The sequence below is a fragment of the Schistocerca cancellata genome, chromosome 1 (genome assembly GCF_023864275.1).
Source record: "Schistocerca cancellata isolate TAMUIC-IGC-003103 chromosome 1, iqSchCanc2.1, whole genome shotgun sequence".
NCBI lineage: Eukaryota > Metazoa > Arthropoda > Insecta > Orthoptera > Acrididae > Schistocerca > Schistocerca cancellata.
The window spans coordinates 785,714,580-785,737,857 of record NC_064626.1 but is presented as its reverse complement, the minus strand read 5'-3'; the positions used below and the strand labels follow the sequence as shown (position 1 = coordinate 785,737,857).

Below are 23,278 nucleotides of genomic sequence, written 5' to 3'. Positions count from 1 at the left end.
AAATCAATTTAAAATGTGTTCAAAAATGTTCAAAAACCAACAAGGATGTGTTTCAAAATCATGTGAATAATCGATACACCAATGTGCGCTGGATGCTAGGTGCTTTGTGAAACAAGTTATTTTTTTCCTCAAGAATATGAATTTGATGTCCCCTTTTCCCAGTAGCATCTAGCTGCTTGCTATGACTGCTTGCTCAGCTAACAGCCACATTCCTATAGCTAGAAGCAGGAGAATCTACTACTCAAATGTGACTCAACTGCGCATGTGCATGAGCCCACTCGTAACTGCTAAAACAAATCTAATGCACACAGTTGTGACTTCAAGCTCATCGGAGGCAATTTGTTGTTATGAAGCATGGCATAGTCTTCCTAAAGCCTTTGACACATTTTGCTGTTGGCAGACATTTGCATGAGCACTGTGTATCATTGTTCTATATGGCACATTTCCTTTCCAATTTAAGTTATTTTCATTTCTTTCTCTTGTTTATGTTTTATTTTTGAACTATTATTCTGCAGTAACGGGATACAATAATATCCTTTGTTAGAGTAACGGTTCTTACCAATCAAAATTACTAACTAGAAACTAGAACAATGAAAAATTCCCAGAATTCTAAAAAATTCCTGGTTTTTTTCTCAGATGAAAAAATTCCCGGCTTTTTCCCGGATCTCCCGGTTGTCCTGGGTCATATACATACTGTGGTTGGTTTCTTTTATGTAAGTGGGTAGGTTCCGGGTAATAGGTTGAAGATGTTCTCCTACGAGAGCGGAAATTCTCTCAGTGGGGGCACAATAACTGGCCACAATGGAGTGTCCTGGGTGGTTAGTTTTATGGACTTTAGGAAGCATGTAGAAGGTAGGAGTGTAGGGAGAGGTTCTGGAAAGGGCCTAAGGATTTGAGTAGCGACTGGAGATCCTGCTGGATTTCTGGAATGGGGACACTGTGGCAAGGTTTGTAGGTGGAAGTATCTGACAGCTGGCAGACTCCTTCTGCCAGATAATCCTTCCGGTTCAAAACTGCGGTGGTGGAGCCTTTGTCCACAGGTAGGATTAAAAGGTCAGGATCAGTTTTTATATGGTGTACTGTAGTTCTTTCAGCAGATGTAAGGTTAGTTTGCATGTTGAGGGATTTGGGGAATGATGACAAGGCAAGGTTCGAGGTTAAGAAATTGTGGAAACTTAACTGGGGGTGATTTGGGGACAGTGGGGGTGGATCATGGTTGAATGGAGGAGTGAACTGAGTTAGGCAGGGTTCAATATTGGTCTTTGGTTGAGTCTTATTCGTAGGGTTGGTGGTGGAAAAGTGTTTCCACTTTAGGGACTAGGAGAAAGAGAGCAATTCTTTAACAAGTCCTGCATGATTGAATTTGAGAATGGGGCAAAATGTGAGCCTTTGGAAATGACTGACCCTCCTGGCCTCAACCTTCATTAGTCACTGTTCTCACTCACCCAGACCATCCCCTGTTCCCTTTCCAGCACTACACAGCCATCATTCCAGCATCATAACCAATTTTTTTTACTTCTCTCCTTTTTGGCTACTTCCCTGATGCCCCCCCCCCCCTCTCCCACCCCCACCTCTCCCCTGCTCTCTGGCTAACCTGCTGCACTTCACTGTCCACCACCGCTACCGTACTATCCCTCCCCCTCCCCGCCCTAGCCTCCTCCTTACCGCCACCCAGTCGCCACTCCCATCATGCACTGGTGCTGGTAGCACACAGTTTGGTTTCAGTTGCCTGAGACTGTAGTTGTTTGTGCGTGTGTGTGTGTGTGTGTGATTCCTTTTCATAATATTGTTACATTCGATCCTGGATTTTCCATTGTCTGAGAAAACAGAGATATAATCACATGCATGCATAATTTAATGAATGAAAAAGTGGCCTAAAGCACAAAAAGTAACAGAAAACGTTATTCACATTATAAAGCAAGGAACTGGGTAAAGTAATAAATCAGAGACACTAAATAATACGTATCCATAGTAAAAGCAATGACAACATGAAGAGTATACAACAAAGGCGTAACACCAAGAAAACATCACAAAACATACATATTCAGTAACAAAATTATAAAAAATAAAAATATATCATAAAAATCTTAACCACAACTAAAATAAATTCCAGACAAAGACATAATTAGAATCAAATCCACAAAAATAAAAAAAAAAACACAACCAAATTTTCACATATCACTTACTCATAATGCTAACTATGTAAACATGTAATATCAATGGTCCACTGTCAACCCTGCTGCCAAGAGAGAAACAGCATACATAAAAACCATCAAAGTCAGGTATACATCTCCAGCATTCAGTGCTGCTGTTGATGCCCTGTTGTTAAAACAACTTCATCAGCAACGCATGGTCTTTCTTCTCAACAGCCATTGCATTTCATATGAAAACTTCAACCTTCTTAACCCTTTGTACCAACAGTTACTTCACAAAAGAAATCAACAAGTATTATCAAGTGCCAAACAATATACTGACATCAAAACAGGAAACATTTCACATTCTGATTGCTTACAGTACCATATTTTCACCTGGTGGCAGAATGTGGAACTATTTTTTTTTCAGCATACTCCATGAGCGCACAGATTAATGAATATACCTACCATGTTTCAGCATCCCATGATGTATACAGTCCGCACTGCATCACTTGGAACATTATGAGTCTAATTAAAACCACCCAGCACATGATCTCTGACAATGAAAATTCATTAGAGTGCGATGATCCCAACTTCTGCAATCAAGCAACTACCAGTATCATCACACACAGTCTGGATAAGTGCCTTCGGAAATTTCCTCCATGCAGTTTGTACCACAATCAGAATCAGAGTCAACCATATGTCAACATTTCTTTCTGTAGGTCACTACCAACCAACTACGTTTAAGACATGTTTGGAGGGTAACATATCAAGAAAATCTGCAATACAGGGAAGCAGTTATGGCCAGCATTCTTCAAAGGAGGCTGAAAATTTCTTGTTACATGTGGCTAGACATCATTATGTTGAAATGTTGCATGTGAAGTTGCCTGCATAAGGGGATGCTTCTCAGATTCTCATACCTCTTTAAGGTAGTTGTTGCTGTTCAAAATGACCTCAATAAGTAAAACTGAGATCCCATGTTGTGTCCAATGGGACCCTAGACACACACATCTACATCAGCAGACTACTGTCATGCATATACTGGTAGATAACGTACAAGAAACATTTTCCTCTTCATGTTTCATTTAAAGATGATAAGTGGGGGGATAAACTGACTGTAATCTTCTGTATTCACACAATTCTGTTTGTTAGTTACTAGTTCCACGGAACACATTTGTGTAATTTTACTGCAGTGGCCATTATTTGGGATAGACACTGCTTGAATTTTGAATCTTCCTTCTCATAATTTTGAAAGGCTCTCCTCATTACACAATGCCTTCCTTGTAGCATCTCCCATTACATATTTGCTGGTCTTTTGTGTGATGTTCTCATACCTGTTGTGCAGCTCTTCTTCAAATCTTCTCTATCTCTTACATTAATCAAATGTTCAAATGTGTGTGAAATCTTATGGGACTTAACTACTAAGGTCATCAGTCCCTAAGCTTACACACTACTTAACTTAAATCATCTTAAGGGCAAACACACACACACCCATGCCCAAGGGAGGACTCGAACCTCTGCTGGGACCAGCCGCACAGTCCATGACTGCAGTATCTTAGACCGCTCAGCTAATCCCACGCGGTTTACATTAATCCAGCTTGGTAATTGCCCCAGAATGACAAGCTTATTAACAAGAATGGTTGAACAAGGATTTTGTTTAAGTGGTCTTTAACATGGTTGAATTTCTTAGGATTACTCTGATAAATATCGGTTAGGCACCTGCTTTTCATGTGGCTCGTAAAAGTATAATAATGTGAGTGAGCTGAAATAACCAGGGAAGTTGATACTGAAGGGAATGATTCAGGTAGCATGGGTTGTAAAGCTGCTACTGAGATCAAGCATGTTGTGCCTAACAGCTGTTCAGCATGTTGTGCTTAGCAGCGCATACTGCCATTGGGGTTCAACTCAGCTCTTCTCTATAGTTTTGCTTTGACCATTCAAATGAGTGGACAGTAGGCTGGTGGTCATCTCCACATAAAACACATCCAGAAATTACAGCAAAAATGGTATATGACATGACTGCTTCATAGGCGATGATGCTTCTGATAAGACTTATCCAATCACATCAAAAATTGGTTTTTATTATTGGTAAGAGAGATTATGAAGATGTGAATTTACAGGGGAGAGAGTATAAGCAAAAATAACACCTTTTTGGATATGGTAGTTGCAGATACCCCTTCAAACTATTCTTGCTGCTCACTTTGAGGGATAAATGTTTCTTTAGCTACATTGTCTGAGTACTGAATTTCCGAAGAAAACACAAAGTGCAAGTAAGCAAAATTAGCCTAACATCCTAGTTTGCAATTCAATTCAGTGACAGTTAATTGTAAGAACAAAACACACCACAGTGGACACCTTGATTAATTTGTTTGTTTGCCAATTGCATTTTTGTTTGTTGTTCAGATGAGCCACAAAGAAACTCCGCCATTGCCGGTCCCAAGCCTGGGGCCCCATCTTGTAAGTAATGGGGAAGGAGGAGGGGGAGGAGTAACAACCCCATAAAAAAACCTGGGCTCTGGATGGCAGCACCCAGTTAGGGCCCCTATCTAGGGTTACAGGCAAAGCCCGGCCAACGGTCTGGAAGGTGGAAGAGAGACGTCACTTCCCAATCGCAGAGACAGTGGAAGAGCCACTGAAACATGGCAGGTAGTGGCTGTACTCCATGTTAGGGGCAGCTACCAAAGGCATCTGTGTTTCCATGTCAGGGGTGGCCTGAACTCACCTTCTGTGGCTGACAACTTCAGTCATACAACTGGACGGACACGAGCCGTCCCAACAAAAATAGTTTTTTAGCTCATGGAATGGATCGCACAACTGAATGAAGATTACCCAGGAGGGCAATCCCCTACTGACGAAGATCGACATAAGCAAGCATTCGCATTCTGGGGGACCTGCCAAAAAGTGCATAAGGGAAGAGTCGGAGCTCCCAAGAACCTCAAAGGAAGATTAAAACTAAAAAGACTTTCCAAATTGGAACCATAAATGTACAGACAATGATTAAGACTGGTAAACTTAAACAGGTAATAGATGAGATGAAAGAGAGAAACATTGGAATACTAGTGATCCAAGAAACAAGATACACTGACAAATATACAATGGAGTCAGACGGCTTCATAATACTGAAAGGGCAACCAGGAGTTAGAGTGGGAAAGGAAAGACATGCACTTAGCTGCATTGGTACAGGGTTCATAGGAGATAAGAGATACAAGGATGGCATAACTGAAATGAAGAGCAGTTTAGAAAGGATATCAACACTGACATTTCAAGCAGGGAACAAAAAATATACAACAGTAAATGGACACTAACCTACAAATGACAAGAACAGGAAAAACAAGAAAGTTGCAGACATTTTCTGGGAGGAGCTAGATGATACACTGAAAAACATACCATATAGACATGTGAAGATACTCGTAGGAGAGTATAATGCACAGATTGGCAGAGAGAAACAACATAAAGGAGTAATGGGCGAGTACCTTGCACACCAGTGGACAAACAAAAATGGAGAAAGACTAATTGAACTGTGTCGAGAACACAAAATGAGACTGATGACAACACATTCAGAGCCAAACCAAGTAAGAAAAAGCCATGGACAAGGCCATGCACCTGCCTTGGGCAATTCCAAATTGACCACATAGTAATCAGCTGGACAAACACTAAAGAGATCATGAACGCAAAGCACAGGAAGAACACAAGAATAGAATCAGATTATTATCTCAGAGAAATTAAGTGCCTTTGGATTTCAAACAGGGACAGATTGCCACAGACGAATAGAAGAACCAGAAACATGAAGATGGACAGAGACAAATTAGGGCACTAAAAGCAATAAAGCTAAATGATGATGCTGTGAGTGATAATTTTAACAATCACTTTCTGAATGTAGCAGCAAAAATAGGGTTAAAAGGTCCAGTTGAAGAAGCAAAAACATATGTTAAAAATGTCATTCCCCAGGACTTTAGGCCTTTAGAAATGGCACCATCATCCCCACTGAAATTAAAGGAATTATAAATATACTGAAAAACAAGAGCTCATGTGGTTTTGATGGAGTTTCTAATGGAATTTTGAAGTGTTGTTCTAATTTAATAAGTGGAGTCTTTAGTGATATATGTAATGCTTCCCTGGCACAGGGAATTTTTCCAGACAGATTGAAATATGCAACTGTGAAACCTCTTCATAAGAATGAGGACAAAAGTGACTTAAATAATTACAGCCCAATCTCATTGCTGACTTCTTTTTCTAAAATATTAAAAAAAGTTATGTATTCAAGAGTAGTCTCATATTTAAGTGAAAATAATTTTCTCAGCATGTCACAGTTCGGATTCCAGAAAGGTTACTTGACTGAGAATGCTATCTACACATTTACCCATCAAATAGTACAAGCCCTAAATAACGAATTATCGCCAGTTGGTATTTTTTATGATCTTGTGGATCATGTCACACTATCAGAAAATCTCAGGTTTTATGGAATTGAAGGCTATACACACAGCTGGTTTGAATCATACTTAAAGAACAGAAAGCAAAAAGTTGTGCTGAATAACACAAATAATGTTGGGAGGGTGGTAAATTCTAGTGAATAGGGAGTTATCACAAAGGGAGTCCCACAGGGTTCAATTTTGGGTCCTCTGCTGTTCCTTATTCATGTGAATGACCTCTCATTTAACGTTCAGCAAGCAGAACCAGTACTTTTTGCAGATGACATGAGTGTTATAATAATCCGGTTCCAGAAAAAGCAGTTGAGGATATGGTTAGGGATGTCTTTCAAAGAATTATTAAGTGCTTCTCAGAAAATGGACTCTCCCTTAATTTTGAAAAAACTCACTACATCCAGTTCTGTACATCGAATAGAGTCATACTGACAATTGATGTAGCATATGAACAGGGCTCAGTTAAGAGGTAGATTTCTCCAAATTTTTGGGTGTTCACATTGATGACAACTTGAACTGGAAGAAGCATATTACTGAACTTCTCAAACAATTAAGTTCAGCTTCTTTCGTTCTTCATATAATCGCTAGTCTTGGTAATAAACAGATCAGCCTCCTAATGTACTTTGCATATTTCCACACAATAATGTTTTATGGAATAGTTTTCTGGGGTAAGTCACCACTAAGACATAAATTACTGATTGTACAAAAGAGAGCAGTGAGAATAATTAGTGGTGTTCACCCAAGGACATCATGTAGGCACCTATTCAAGGAGTTTGGTATTTTAACTGCACCATCAGAGTACATACATTCGCTAATGAAGTTCATTATAAATAATCAATTTTGATTCGCAAACAACTGTAATGTTCATACGTACAACACTAGAGGGGAAAATGACCTATCCTGTCCATTATTGAAGCTGTCAGTTGCTCAAAAAGGAGTACATTATTCAGCAACAAAAATCTTTGATCATTTGCCCAACAACATAAAGTGTCTGGCAGGTAGCAGATCAAGTTTTAAATCTAGCTGAAAATCATTTCTTTTGGACAACTCCTTCTATTCCATGGATGAGTTTCTGTTTCAGAACTGGTTAAAAAAAGGGGTACCTCTAAATGTCAAAAGATAGAATTTTATAAAAGAATACATTGCCCATTGTAGGTTGTGTTGTGCTTTATTAAAATTGTGCTATTAGCTAATTTTGATCATGAGTCATTATCAAGCTCATTTGCTATGTCATCTATTACGTATCATGCTCATCACATTCTTTTATGTTGCATGTATAAAAAAAGAAGTCATGCAATGTGCTTGACAATGGCTTGTGGCCAAAATTAGCTAATAGCAGAATTTTAATAAACCACAATACAGCCTACAATGGACACTGTATTCATTTATTAGATAATTAAGAGGCTGTGGGTCCCCATAGAAAAAAACAGTGTTTTATTAAAAGTGACATGGCTTGTAAGCCAAGAATATTTTTTTTTAAATGTAGCAGTGGGACTACGGTCAGCGATGACCTGTACTTTCACATTCTATTGGCATTGTTTTCATAAGTTTTCTGAAATTGCACATTTTCTAACATACATACACTATATGATCAAAAGTATCCAGACACCTGGCTGAAAATAACTCACAAGTTCATGGTGCCCTCTATCAGTAATGCTGGAATTCAATATGGTGTTGGCCCTCCCTTAGCCTTGATGACAGCTTCTATTCTCACGAGCATATGTTCAATCAGGTGCTGGAAGATTTCTTGGGGAATGGCAGCCCATTCTTCACAGAGTGCTGCACTGAGGAGAGGTATCGATATTGGTTGGTGAGGTCTGGCATGAAGTCGGTGTTCCAAAACATCCCAAAGGTGTTCTATAGGATTCAGCTCAGGTCTCTGTGCAGGCCAGACCATTACAGGGATGTTATTGCCATGTAACCACTCTGCCACAGGCCGTGCATTATGAACAGGTGCTCGATCATGTTGAAAGACACAGTCGCCATCCCCAAAATGCTCTTCAACTGCTGGCAGCACAAAGGTGCTTAAGACATCAATGTACGCCTGTGCCGTGATAGTGCCACACAAAACAACAAGGGGTGCAAGCCAATCCATGAAAAACATGACACCACCACCTCCAAATTTTACTGTTAGCTCTACACATGCTAGCAGATGACATTCACCAGGTGTTCGCCTTACCCACCCCCTGCCATTGAATCACCACACTGTGTACTGTGATTTGTCACTCCACACAACGTTTTTCCACTGTTCAGTCATCCAATGTTTACACTCCTTACACCAAGCGAGGCGTCATTTGGCATTTACCAGCATGATGTGTGGCTTATGAGCAGTCACTTGACCATGAAATCCAAGTTTTCTCACCTCCAACATAACTGTCATAGTACTTGCAGTGGATCCTGATGCAGTTTGGAATTCCTGTGTGATGGTCTAGATAGATGTCTGCCTATTACATATTACAACCCTCTTCAACTGTCTGCGGTCTCTGTCAGTCAACAGATGAGGTCGACCTGTACACTTTTGTGCTGTACGTGTCCCTTCACGTTTCCACTTCACTATCACATCAGAAACAGTGGGCCTAGGGGTGTTTGGAAGTGTGGAAAGCTCATGTACAGACGTGTGACACAAGTGACACTCAATAACCTGACCATGTTAGAAGTCTATGAGTTCTGCAGAGTGCCCCATTCTGATTTCTCACGATGTCTAATGACTACTGAGCTCATTGATATGGACTACCTGGCAGTAGGTGGCAGCACAATGCACTTAATATGGAAAACATGTTTTTTGGGGTGTCCGGATACTTTTGATCATATAGTGTAGTATTCACTTTGAACATGTTCTAAAATTTTGGTGAATCACACCAGTATTTTTTAAATTTTAGTATTTTAATTGTATTTAGTTCCAGAACAATGCATTTTTCTGTTAACATAGATTTTTCTTTAATGAAATCTAAATCATGGCTGAGGAGTTTAAATTAAGATGAGTTCTCCATGAGACAAAATGCCATTTCAGGGACTTCAGATATACAGATACGGATTTGGTGTTACTGACAGTACACCAAAAGTGATTGGCTTGTTTGCTTAATGGCAGAGTGCAACAGTAATTCTGAAAAATCTCAACTACCTGACAATGTTAGTACTTATGGTATCTACTAGAAACCTACATGAAAATTTCAAGAATTTGTTTTTATTGAGAAATGTACAAACATTTTTCAGTTCCCATGCACTCGTAATGACAATGAAGATAAGGATGAAAGACAGCATGCACAGAGATATGTAATGAATCTTTCAATCCACAGTCCACATGAATGGAATGGAAAGTAATCTTAATATATGACACAATAAAATATACCCTCTTCCATATACTATATAATGATTTGCGCTTTATACATATGCTGACTTTGGTTTCATACCAGTTTTCACTGCTGTGCATCATATAGCAGAATACATCCTGTGATATATTAGTGTTCAAACAATGGAAAATCCAGGATGGAATGTAACAATATTTTGAAAAGGAAAGTTGCTACTCACAATATAGCGGAGATTTTGAATTGCAGATATGCACAACAAAAAGTCTGTCACAAATAAAGCTTTCAGCCAGTAAGGGCCTTCATCAAAAATAGATGACAGATACACACACACACACACACACACACACACACACACACACACACGACTGTAGTCTCATTTTTGACGAAGGCCTTACTGGCTGAAAGTTTTATTTGTGACAGTCTTTTTGTTGTGCCTATCTGCGATTCAGCATCTCCGCTATATGGTGAGTAGCAACTTTCTTTTTCATAATATTGATATTTTAGTGTTCACTAGTTGTAAGGCAATAATCAAAGTTGTATGTAAACCACACACCTATTGCTATTATTCTGGGATAACCTACCCTTTGTACTTATACAAAAACTAGCACAGTCATTTTGTTAAATGTTTTGTCTTCTCTTATCCAAAAAGTGCCTCATAAAACAAGATTATATTTATGGTTACTAACATACAGTGAAGTCTATATAATATGCAGTAACATTTTGTTAACTTTTAGGATTGATTATTTCCTGGTTAAGGTACAAATGATAGGTAAACTACCAATATTGCAAACCTACAGCAACAGCCACAGTTAGTAATTTTTCTGGCTCTTGTAATAGTTAAGGTTGCTGAACAAAGTCTGTCAGTGTTTATGACATAATGAAAAGTTGCATAACTTACCATCTTGTGAAAATGGACTACAGAACCATTTCCTAAGGACTGAGTCAAGAAATCCTATTTTGCATTTGCTTTCATTTGGATACTCTATTATTTCTGATTTATCAACTTTATCAAGCAGAATATGAGGCAATTTTCGTTCTAGTTCTGTGTGGAGGACAACCTGAAACACAGAAAAGGATTATTCATAAAGATTATTATATTATCAGCTTTCTAGACAGCAAATTGTTGTGTAGAACATTGCACCAGCCACAGTGCATCCAACTGTGAACACAGTTTTCAGGCATGAGATAGTTAATTGCTGTCTCTAAGGAGCTGGGTATTGTCATGACCTCTGTCCATGATCAGTAGCTGTTGCAAATGGATGTGTTGGGAGGGCTACTGAAATACATTGATCAGAGATACCAAAGTGCCTGAAGTACTATCTCCTCCACTGGATACTGTCTCCTCTACAGAAAATACAAGACCTATCTCCACTTGTCCACTTGACTGTGAGTGGCATGAGAGTGTTAGGTCAAAGGACTCTTTTTACAGGGAAGGCAGAGATTAAGGAGAACAGTTTTAGATGATCTACATCTACATCTACATCTACATGATTACTCCACAATTCACATTTAAGTGCTTGGCAGAGGGTTCATCGAACCACAACCATACTATCTCTCTAACAGCGCACAAGAAAAACGAACACCTAAACCTTTCTGTTCGAGCTCTGATTTCTCTTATTTTAATTTGATGATCATTCCAACCTATGTAGGTTGGGCTCAACAAAATATTTTCGCATTCGGAAGAGAAAGTTGGTGACTGAAATTTCGTAAATAGATAAATAGATCCCACCTTGTAAGGATCCCACACCGCGCAGCAATATTCTAACAGAGGACGAACAAGTGTAGTGTAAGCTGTCTCTTTAGTGGAGTTGTTGCATCTTCTAAGTGTCCTGCCAATGAAATGCAACCTTTGGCTCTCCTTCCCCACAATATTATCTATGTAGTCTTTCCAACTGAAGTTGTTCGTAATTTTAACATCCAGGTACTTAGTTGAATTGATAGCCTTGAGAATTGTACTATTTATTGAGTAATCGAATTCCAATGGATTTCTTTTGGAACTCATGTGGATCACCTCACACTTTTCGTTATTTAGCGTCAACTGCCACCTGCCACACCATACAGCAATCTTTTCTAAATCGTGGCTGGTTGCTGTATTTTTACAATGAAATATCTTTTCTAAATCACTTTGCAACTGATACTGGTCTTCGGATGACCTCTGCGAACAACCTAAGAGAACTGCTCAAATTGTCACCCAGGTCATTTATATAGATCAGGAACAGCAGAGGTCCCAGGACACTTCCCTGGGGAACACCTGATATCACTTCAATTTTACTCGATGATTTGCCGTCTATTACTACGAACTGCAACCTTCCTGACAGGAAATCACGATACAGTTGCACAACTGAGATGATACCCCATAGGCCCACAGCTTGATTAGAAGTCGCTTGTGAGGAACAGTGTCAAAAGCTTTATGGAAATCTATAAATACGGAATCAACTTGAGATCTAGTGTTGATAGCGGCCATTACTTCGTGCGAATAAAGAGCTAGTTGCAAACGATGTTTTCGGAAACCATGCTGATTACATATCAATAGATGGTTCCCTTCAAGGTGATTCATAATGTTTGAATACAATATATGCTCCAAAACCCTACTGCAAACTGATGTCAATGATATAGGTCTGTGGTTCGATGGATTACTCCTACTACCCTTCTTAAACAGTGGTGCGACCTGTGCAATTCTCCAATCTGTAGGTACAGATCTATCGGTGAGCAAGCGGTTGTATATGATTGCAAAGTAGAGAGCTATTGTATCAGCGTAATCTGAAAGGAGCCTAATCGGTATACAATCTGGACCTAAAGACTTGCCCGTATCAAGCGATTTGAGTTGCTTCGCAACCCCTAAGGTATCTTCATCCAAGAAACTCATGCTAGCAGCTGTTCGTGTTTCAAATTCTGGAATATTTCATTCGTCTTCCCTGGTGAAGGAATTTCGGAAAACTGCGTTCAATAACTCCGCTTTAGCAGCACAGTCATCGGTAACAGTACCATTGGCACTGCGCAGCGAAGGTATTGACTGCGTCTTGCCGCTTGTGTACTTTACATACAACCAGAATTTATTTGGATTTTCTACCAAATTTTGAGACAATGTTTCGTTGTGGAACCTATTAAAGGGATCTCGCATTGAAGATGCCCCAAATGGAACTAAAACTGAGGCAATGAGACATACTTTATTTGTTGGGAAATTGCTGTATCGGCTATCAGGGGGAAGCAACTGCAAAATGCCAGAGGTTCATTAATTATCAACAGTTTGAATGTAGAGTAAATATATGGTACCCATTAGGGAATTGGTAGTAAGGAATGGTAAGAATTACCTTATGCACACTGTACATATACCTAGAGGCCTCATTCAACAGGTTGAAGAGGTTGTGCGAAAGCCACTGAGGGAACAGAATGCAATCAACTACAGATTGTCATGCACATTGAAATGCATTATGTCTGCTGTTTGAGCTCTGAAGTCAGGCTTCAATCGTTTCAGTGATTGCCACAGAAGGTTCAGGCACCAGCCTTCCCCATGGAATTCAACAAACATTATAATCAGCAGCATTGTCCCAGAACTAATCAAGGGCCTCTATTTATGAACTGAGAAGAAGGTTTGAACCTGAGACTTTCAGAGTTGCTGAGTCACACATAGACACAACAAAAAGGCTGTCACAAAATGAGCTTTCAGCCAATGAGGCCTTTGTCAAATGTAGAAGTAGACAATAGACACACACACGTGCACGTGCACACACACACACACACACACACACACACACACACACACACACACACACACACACACAAAGAGTCACACAAACACAACTCACTCACACATGACCACAGTCTGTGGCAGCTGAAGCCAGACTATGAGCAGCAGGGTGTGATGGAAGAGGCAACCGGGTGGTGCTAAGGAGGAGGCTGGGGTGGAGAGGTGGTAAGATAGCAAAGTAGGGAAGGCAGATGGTACAATGGTTCTGATGGGAGTGTGCAGGAATGAGGAGGAGAGAGGGTAGGGCAGCTATGTGGGATATTAAATGGAGGGCAATGTAGAGAATGGGGGTAGTGGAAAAGGAGAGAAGTGGAAAGACTGGGTACATTGGTGGAATAGAGGGCTGTGTAGTGCTGGAATGGGAACAGGGAAGGGGCTAGATGGGTAAGGACAATGACTAATGAAACACAGTAGATGAATTCGCAATTGCGAATAATGACTACCATCAGCTATAATATGGAATGACAACAGTGACAATGAAAATTTGTGCCAGACCGGGACACGAACCCGGAATTCCTGCTTATCGCAAGTGGTCGCCTTACCATTTGGCTATCTGTAGATGACTCACAACCAGACCCAAACTTCCAAATGTCGTCAACCATACGTCTGATGTGTTTCGTAACAGCTGTGGTCGCTGCAGTGTCTTGTCATCAGAATAACACAGGCACTACAATATGGTATGACAAATGAAGTTTGAGACCAGGAGGGTTACGGGAACATAAGATATATTGCAGTGAGTGTTCCCACTTGCACAATCCAGAAAAGCTGGTGTTGGTGGGAAGGATCCAAATGGCACAGGGTGCAAAGCAGTCGAAATGAAGAAAGTAATGTTGTGTGGTGTGCTCAGCAACAAGGGGGGGGGGGGGGGTCCAGTTGTTTCTTGGCTACAGTTTGTTGGTGGCCACTCACATGGACAGACACCATGTTGGTTGTCATGCACATGTAAAATGCAGCACAGTGGTTGCAACTCATCTTGTAGATCACATGACTGATTTCACAATTAGCCCTGCTTTTGATGGCGTAGCTGAAGCTTCTCACTGGAATGGAGTAGGTGGGGTGGTGGTGGTGGTGGAAGGACATGGAGAAAGAGGTTCTTTCTACAGTCTATGCTCTCAAGGTTTTTTTTTTTTTTTTTTTTTTTTTTTTTTTCTTTTTGCTCCAAGTCTCATCTTATCACTGACCATAAACTCTTGGTTTCCTTGTTTAACCATCACACTTCCTTGTCTGACAAGACAGCACACTGTCTAGAATGCTGGGCACTGTTCTTGTCTTGCTACAGCTATGAAATCTATTTCTGAGCTGTGTCTAAACATGCCTATGGGGATACCTTGTCCCACCTTCCTGTGGGTCCTGACTACAGCTTTGATTGTGAGGAATTGCTTTGCTTCCATCTTGACACTGAAATGCAGGGCTTGGTCAAGGTTTTCCCAATAATGAGCTCGTGCATAGCAGCTGCTGCTGCCATCGACCTGGCTCTCTGATAGGTGGTTTGGTTTCTTCAACAGGGCTTGACAGATAAATAATCAGGTCAGGCTTGAGACCACCCTGTGCAATTATTTTTTCTTATGGTATCACCTCTCTGTTTTTGACATTGCTTTGCTGGTGTCCATGGAGGATCTCTCTACCAGAGTAGTCATTCCTGTTGCGTTAGTTGTTGTTGTTGTTGTTGTGGTCTTCAGTCCTCAGACTGGTTTGATGCAGCTCTCCATGCTAATCTATCATGTGCAAGCTCCTTCATCTCCCAGTACCTACTGCAACCTACATCCTTCTGAATCTGCTTAGTGTATTCATCTCTTGGTCTCCCTCTACGATTTTCACCCTCCATGCTGCCCTCCAATGCTAAATTTATGATCCCTTGATGCCTCAGGACATGTCCTACCAGCCAATCCCTTCTTCTAGTCAAGTTGTGCCACAAACTTCTCTTCTCCCCAATCCTATTCAATACCTCCTCATTAGTTACGTGATCTACCCACCTAATCTTCAACATTCTTCTGTGGCACCACATTTCAAAAGCTTCTATTCTCTTCTTGTCCAAACTATCTATTGTCCACGTTTCACTTCCATACATGGCTACGCTCTATACAAATACTTTCATAAACGAATTCCTGACACTTAAATTTATACTTGATGTTAACAAATATCTCTCACTCAGGAACGCTCTCCTTGCCATTGCCAGTCTACATTTTATATCCTCTCTACTTCGACCATCACCAGTTATTTTGCTCCCCAAATAGCAAAACACATTTACTACTTTAAGTGTGTCATTTCCTAATCTAATTCCCTCAGCATCACCTGACTTAATTCGACTACATTCCATTATCCTGGTTTTGCTTTTGTTCATGTTCATCTTATATCCTCCTTTCAAGACACTGTCCATTCCATTCAGCTGCTCTTCCAAGTCCTTTGCTGTCTCTGACAGAATTACAATGTCATTGGCGAACCTCAAAGTTTTTATTTCTTCTCCCTGGATTTTAATAACTACTCCAAATTTTTCTTTTGTTTCCTTTACTACTTGCTCAATATACAGATTGAATAACATCGGGGAGAGGCTACAACCCTGTCTCACTCCCTTCCCAACCACTGCTTCCCTTTCATGCCCCTCGACTCTTATAACTGCCATTTGCTTTCTGTACAAATTGTAAATAGCCTTTCGCTCCATGTATTTTACCCCTGCCACCTTTAGAATTTGAAAGAGAGTATTTCAGTTAACATTGTCAAAAGCTTTCTCTAAGTCTACAAATGCTAGAAATGTAGGTTTGCCTTTCCTTAATCTTCCTTCTAAGATAAGTCGTAAGGTCAGTATTGCCTCACGTGTTCCAATATTTCTATGGAATCCAAACTGATCTTCCCCGAGGTCAGCTTCTACCAGTTTTTCCGTTCGTCTGTAAATAATTCGTGTTAGTATTTTGCAGCTGTGACTTATTAAACTGATAGTTCGGAATTTTCACATCTGTCAACACCTGCTTTCTTTGGGAATTCTTCTTGAAGTCTGAGAGTATTTCACCTGTCTCGTACATCTTGCTCACCAGATGGAAGAGTTTTGTCAGGACTGGCTCTCACAAGGCTGTCAGTAGTTCTAATGGAACGTTGTCTACTCCCAGGGCCTTGTTTCAACTCAGATCTTTCAGTGCTCTGTCAAACTCTTCACGCAGTATTGTATCTCCCATTTCATCTTCATCTACATCCTCTTCCATTTCCATAATATTGTCCTCAAGTACATCGCCCTTGTATAGACCCTCTATATACTCCTTACACCTTTCCGGTTTCCCATCTTTGCTTAGAACTGGGTTTCCATCTGAGCTCTTGATATTCATACAAGTGGTTCTCTTTTCTCGAAAGGTCTCTTTAATTCCTGTAGGCAGTATCTATCTTAACCCTAGTGATATGCGTCTCTACCTCCTTACATTTGTCCTCAAGCCATCCCTGCTTAGCCATTTTGCACTTCCTGTCGATCTCATTTTTGAGACGTTTGTATTCCTTTTTGCCTGCTTCATTTACTGCATTTTTATATTTTCTCCTTTCATCAGTTAAATTCAATATTTCTTCTGTTACCCAAGGATTTCTACTAGCCCTCGTCTTTTTACCTACTTGATCCTCTGCTGCCTTCACTACTTCATCCCTCAGAGCTACCCATTCGTCTTTTACTGTATTTCTTTCCCCCATTTCTGTCAATTGTTCCCTTATGCTCTCCCTGAAACTCTCTACAACGTCTGGTTTAGTCAGTTTATCCAGGTCCCATCTCCTTAAATTCCCATCTTTTTGCAATTTCTTCAGTTTTAATCTACAGTTCATAACCAATAGATTGTGGTCAGAGTCCACTTCTGCCCCTGGAAATGTCTTACAATTTAAAACCTGGTTCCCAAATCTATGTCTTACCATTATATAATCTATCTGATACCTTTTTGTATCTCCAGGGTTCTTCCATGTATACAACCTTCTTTCATGATTCTTGAACCAAGTGTTAGCTATGATTAAGTTATGCTCTGTGCAAAATTCTACCAGATGGCTTCCTCTTTCATTCCTTACTCCCATTCCATATTCACCTACTACGTTTCTATCTCTTCCTTTTCCTACTATCAAGTTCCAGTCACTCACCGCTCCCGGCGCAGCCGCCCAGCGGCAACCGGCCGAGTGCCGAAGGGTTGAGCCTGCTCCCCTTCGACGCAGAGCCGCGCAACCAGTCGCGGACTGCCGCGAAAGAGCTTCGGCTCACAGCTCCCGGTAGCCTCCGGTTACCCAACGCCCCCAACGTGATTCTCACGTTCTTTTAGGGACTCTGAGGCAGTACCAGGGCTCCTTCACGGGACCAAGCCCGCGTGCTGCAGGCCATTCTTCTCCCGCACCTCCTTTAGGTGCCGCGCTTATACAAACAGCGCATGTTAGCGTAAAGTAGGGACCACCCACTTCCATAGGGAACAAGTAACACTTCTCTTGTCTTTCGAGAAAAGTAAAATTGTCGTTTCCCTCCTTCCCACCCAATAAACAATCCTAAGTGCGAAATGGCGGACGCTACTAGCACTTCCCCTGCTATCACCCGCAGCAAGACTGCAACACAAGAGGCGCGAGGATCGACTGCACCCGCCGAAACTCGCGCCCCGCCCGCTACCGAAGGCAAGGGAGCGGCTGGGAGCGCTCGACAGCTTGGCGCGAAAGCGCAAAAGCAGCTTGAGTCGCGCCGGCCAATCACCGAACTTTTCGGGGCGGACGTCTCTCCCACAAAAACAAGTACACTGAAGATCACGCTACACTCACCTATCACTGGACAGTCATGTACCATTCTCCCACCGACGCCGCAGCCTCAAGAAATCGAGGCTGCGACGGCGGATGAGGACACAGAAAACTACTACACAGAGCCCTGGCAGGTGGAGGGCCCAAAACGCAGACCAAAAAAAACACCGGCACAAACAAGCGAGCAACCAAACTCGCTAGGCAACCGAAAGGCGCTGTTGCCTACACCCACTAGCACACCTCAGGCTAGCAACATTAACACACAACCCAACACAAACACAGTTGTGGCGAACAACAACAAAGCACACAAAGCCACAACAGTGCCCACACAACACAAGACTGGTTTCCCCCCAGTTGTTATACAAAACTATGGGAACCTTAGTGCCCTTAACACTGCATTCGCGGAAAGGCACATAAACAGCACATTACATGCAAAGTACTCGGGGGATAGGGCCTCACTGTACGTTGCCACAGACACAGAATATAAAGATCTTCTGACCTTCCTCAAAGATCGGAAGATCAAACACTATACGTACAGGACGCTGGACGAGAGAACCCAGCAGTACGTGATCAAGGGAGTGGATCCCAGCACCCCCAACGAGACAGTACATGCGGCCCTTTGTTATTTGGGATTTGACTGTAAAAGTGCCTCCCGGATGACAGGGTTCCGTACACACGCACCGCTACCACACTACATGGTTGAGTTAGCCGACACGGCTGATTCCCGCGCCATCCTGCAGATAAAGAGCTTTCTGCGGATGGACGTGCGTGTAGAACTCTACGAACCACCCAACGTCCCCCAACAATGCAACAACTGCCAGCGGTTCGGCCACTCGGCCCTCCGCTGCGGCCTGGCAACTCGCTGCCGCGGATGCGCTGGCAACCACAGATCCAACACTTGCACACAAACACAGCCAAACCAGCGACGTTGTGCCAACTGCGGTGGGCCCCATGCGGCAAACTTCAGACAGTGCAACTCATACAAACAGGCGCTGAAGCGAAAACAAGACAGAAGTAGGGTACTGTACGACATACCACGCCCAAGGCCAGCGCCGAACCCAGTAAGGAACGGCGTAACGTTTGCCACGGTTACACGCCCTGGCGGAACGGCACAGGCTGCGGAACCTCAGCGCCCTACACACACACGAGAAACAACTGCTGCAACAGCCACACAACAGCCACAGACAACACCTGAAACCCAACAAGCATCGGTACCAACACCTATGCCCCCAAACAACACGACCCCACTCCCGGAAATCACGAGCTGCGAAGAAACGCACCATATACAAGAAAACACATCCACACAAGAACCCCCCGAACCCCAAGCCCAGAGGAGGAATAAACGTACACGCAAACACAGGGCGGGGAACACGAAATCACCACAACAGGCCACGCAGCAACAACAGAACAGCAACACACAGGAAAACAGTCAACAAGACACCGAGACTGTAACTCACACTACCATCCCCCTCACCACAGAAGTAACTCAGGCGCCACAACCTCTACCACGAAACACAAATGCCGCCCCAAACAACACACCAATACCTGCACAAGCGGCCGCTAACACCACAACAGCACCTCAGGCTGCCACACCTAACACCAACACATCATCTGGGGGAATACTGGAAACACTATTCCCCCGACACACGACCATTGAAATCCTTACCAAGGTGCTGATGGCCGTCACTACACTTATCACCCAGCTCATGAGCGCCGAACCCGGGCAATACTGGGCTGTCATACACACTGCCATCACAACACTCTTTCACACTCTTACATGAATAATACGCCACACCCGGCCCATAACGCAGACCCGCACACACTATCACGGATCCTGTTCTGGAATGCAGACTCGATCCACAACAAAAGGGCAGAATTTGCCGCGTTCATGGAGCGCAAGGGAATCCTTGTCGCGCTACTGAGCAAGACTAAACTCAAACCGCACAAACAATTAAACTTTCCTGGCTACTGTGTCTATCGTACCGACCGACTGGGCGGCGCCGTGGCAGGTGGAACTGCAATCGTCATACACAAAGACATTGAGCACACAAACATAGAGCTCCCTGAACTGGAAAAAATCGAGGCTACGGCCGTCAGAATCAAGTTCAACGGAGCCTACACCACACTGATATCGGTATACAACAGCCCTGTAGGCATTTCAACACGCGATATCAGCACACTACTCAACATTTCACCGCGAGTAATAGTCGCTGGAGATCTGAACGCAAAACACCCAGAATGGAATTCACGCATACGAAATCCCAACGGCAAAAAACTGTACGAACATTCACTTGGCAGAAACTACATCATACTAGCGCCGACTGAACCGACGCACATTCCCTATCAGAGGGGACACAGGCCAGACGTGATAGACATGGCCCTCATCAAGGGCATTACATCGACACTCAACGTTTCCGTTGAAAATGATCTGCCCTCAAACCACCAACCTGTAATACTATACATTGAGGAAACACTGCAGCACATGGAACAACGTAAGATGTTGGACTACGGGCGTGCGGATTGGACAAGGTTCAAGCAAACGCTCGATAGCCACATCCCACCTATACACGAAATTAATGAAACAGCACAAATCGACGAGGCAGTAGAAACCCTCACTAACGCCGTCCAGGACGCAATGGCAGGCACCATACCTGATCGCACCTCACAACAACGCAGTGCGGCCCTGCCCCAGGAAATCCTGGGCCTAATCTCGATGAGGAATCGCCTCAGGAGACAATGGCAGCGCACCAGGCGTCCATACTTCAAACGGCACATTAACAGACTACAGGGCATCATACACGATAAAATACAAACACACAGAACACAACAGTGGAACCACACACTCGAAGGGCTGGACACCACACGACCTGGCGTGTGGCAACTAGCCCGACACTTCACCAGGGAGAAAATATACACGCCAACACTTCAAGGGCCCGACGGACTTGCATACTCAGCGGAAGAGAAAGCAGAACTAATGGCCCGAACACTCGCAGCATCATTCACACCGAACCTGGTACCATCAGATCCAGCGTTCACACTTGCTACTGACCAAGAGGTTACACGCATTCTAGCCCAACCATCGCGCGACGACATTCAACATGCTAGCACAGCCGAAGTCTCCTGGGCCATAATGCATTCCGCTGCTAGGAAAGCCCCTGGTCATGATGGCATTCAAAACCGTGTCCTCCAGGAGTTCACGTATAAAGCAACTGAATACCTAACACACATAACGAATGCCATACTAAAACACCAACACTTCCCCGCCTTTTGGAAGACGGCCAAGGTCCTGATGTTCAGGAAGCCGGGGAAAGACCACAGCCTCCCACAAAATTACCGACCCATCAGCCTTCTGAGCTCGCTCAGTAAGATTGTTGAGAAGGTGATTCTCAAACGCATCACTAGGCACTGCATAACAAATGACATCCTGAGACCGGAGCAATTCGGCTTCAGAAATCACCACTCCACAACACAACAACTCCTACGGGTCGTTGAACACATAACACATGGCTTCAACATAAACAAAGCTACAGGGGCAGTGTTCCTGGACATCGAAAAGGCTTTCGACCGTCTATGGCACAACGGCCTCATCCGCAAACTCAGCGACGCGGGATTCCCCGACGGGCTGCTGCGTCTAATACACTCATACCTCACAGACAGGAGTTTCAACACTGACGTGCAGGGAAAACAGTCAACACGACATGGTATACACGCGGGAGTACCCCAGGGAAGCATCCTAGGGCCCCTACTGTTTAACCTCTACATAAACGATCTCCCAACCACACACAACACAATGATGGCAATCTATGCGGATGACACAGCCATCCTTGCGCAAGATTGGAAACCATCAAATATTACGTCACGCCTACAGACTGCACTCAGAGTGGCTGAGCCTTGGTTGGAGAAATGGCGTGTTAGAGTAAACGTCGACAAGTGCGAAGCCGTTCTGTTCACGAGAAGACCGAAGCAACTGCGCAAACACCGCTACTGCAGACCAATAACTCTACATGCACGCCCAATACGTTTCCGCGAGAAAGTCAAATACCTCGGTGTCTGGCTGGACCAGAAATTACTCTGGGGGGACCACATACAACACATGACCAACCGAGCTAGCGCGAGGCTCAAACAGCTTTATCCTATGCTCAACAGGCGTAGCACACTGAACAGAAGGGTGTCGAGGTCCATGTACATGACACTTATCCGACCCCTGATGACGTACGCAGCTCCCGTCTGGGGATACGCTGCGCCTACACGCCTGCGCCGTCTGCAGCTCATACAAAACAAGGTACTCAAAATCATAAGCAATGCTCCACGATACACACGCATCGCGGACCTTCACCGGGAATACCAACTTGAGACTCTCACGGAGGTAATCCACAAACTCACCACAAGACTATACAGAAACTCCAGACATTCGCAGAACCCTTTATTCTGAATCTGGGGAACTACGACCACAACCATAGATGGAAACATAAAAGACCAAAAGACATACTTGCAAGGACATAACATCTATGGCCAAGCTTACGCAAACATAACGGCACAGGCGAGCCCCTGTTAATCAGACGCATTTACTGGATATCCAGCTGAAATACACTGCCGAATAACTGGCACCATACAGGGAAGCCGTACCGTACACTGCATGCAAACAAGCTCCACACATCCCCCACACAGTGAGATGATTTATGGCCGATCTCCCACTACTGTATAACGATATTGATTGTTCCAGGAAAGTAGCAGCCGCAGCAACTGGGACACATCGCCATCGCCTGTCACGGTAATGATGCATGATACCTATACTAACAAATCCAACCTTGCATGAACTATCGCAGCTAGTAAGCCACTACTGCTCTTACTACCCATCCCACTGTCGCAGAGGTTTTTTTCCCACGGCACCAGCCATGGCACTTTTTTCCCTCTGCTCTTCAAATCGCTACCCTCACTCGC

General features: G+C 43.1%; 1 protein-coding gene across 1 annotated transcript in view; it reads right to left on the bottom strand.

Moving 5' to 3' along the window:
• LOC126103415 (transient receptor potential cation channel subfamily A member 1) overlaps nt 1-23,278 on the bottom strand; it is a 194,009-nt gene that overhangs the window by 21,866 nt on the left and 148,865 nt on the right. The window contains exon 19 of the mRNA XM_049912331.1: nt 10,760-10,919. Coding sequence (XP_049768288.1) covers nt 10,760-10,919 — 160 coding nt within the window. The remainder of the gene's footprint in view (nt 1-10,759; nt 10,920-23,278) is intronic.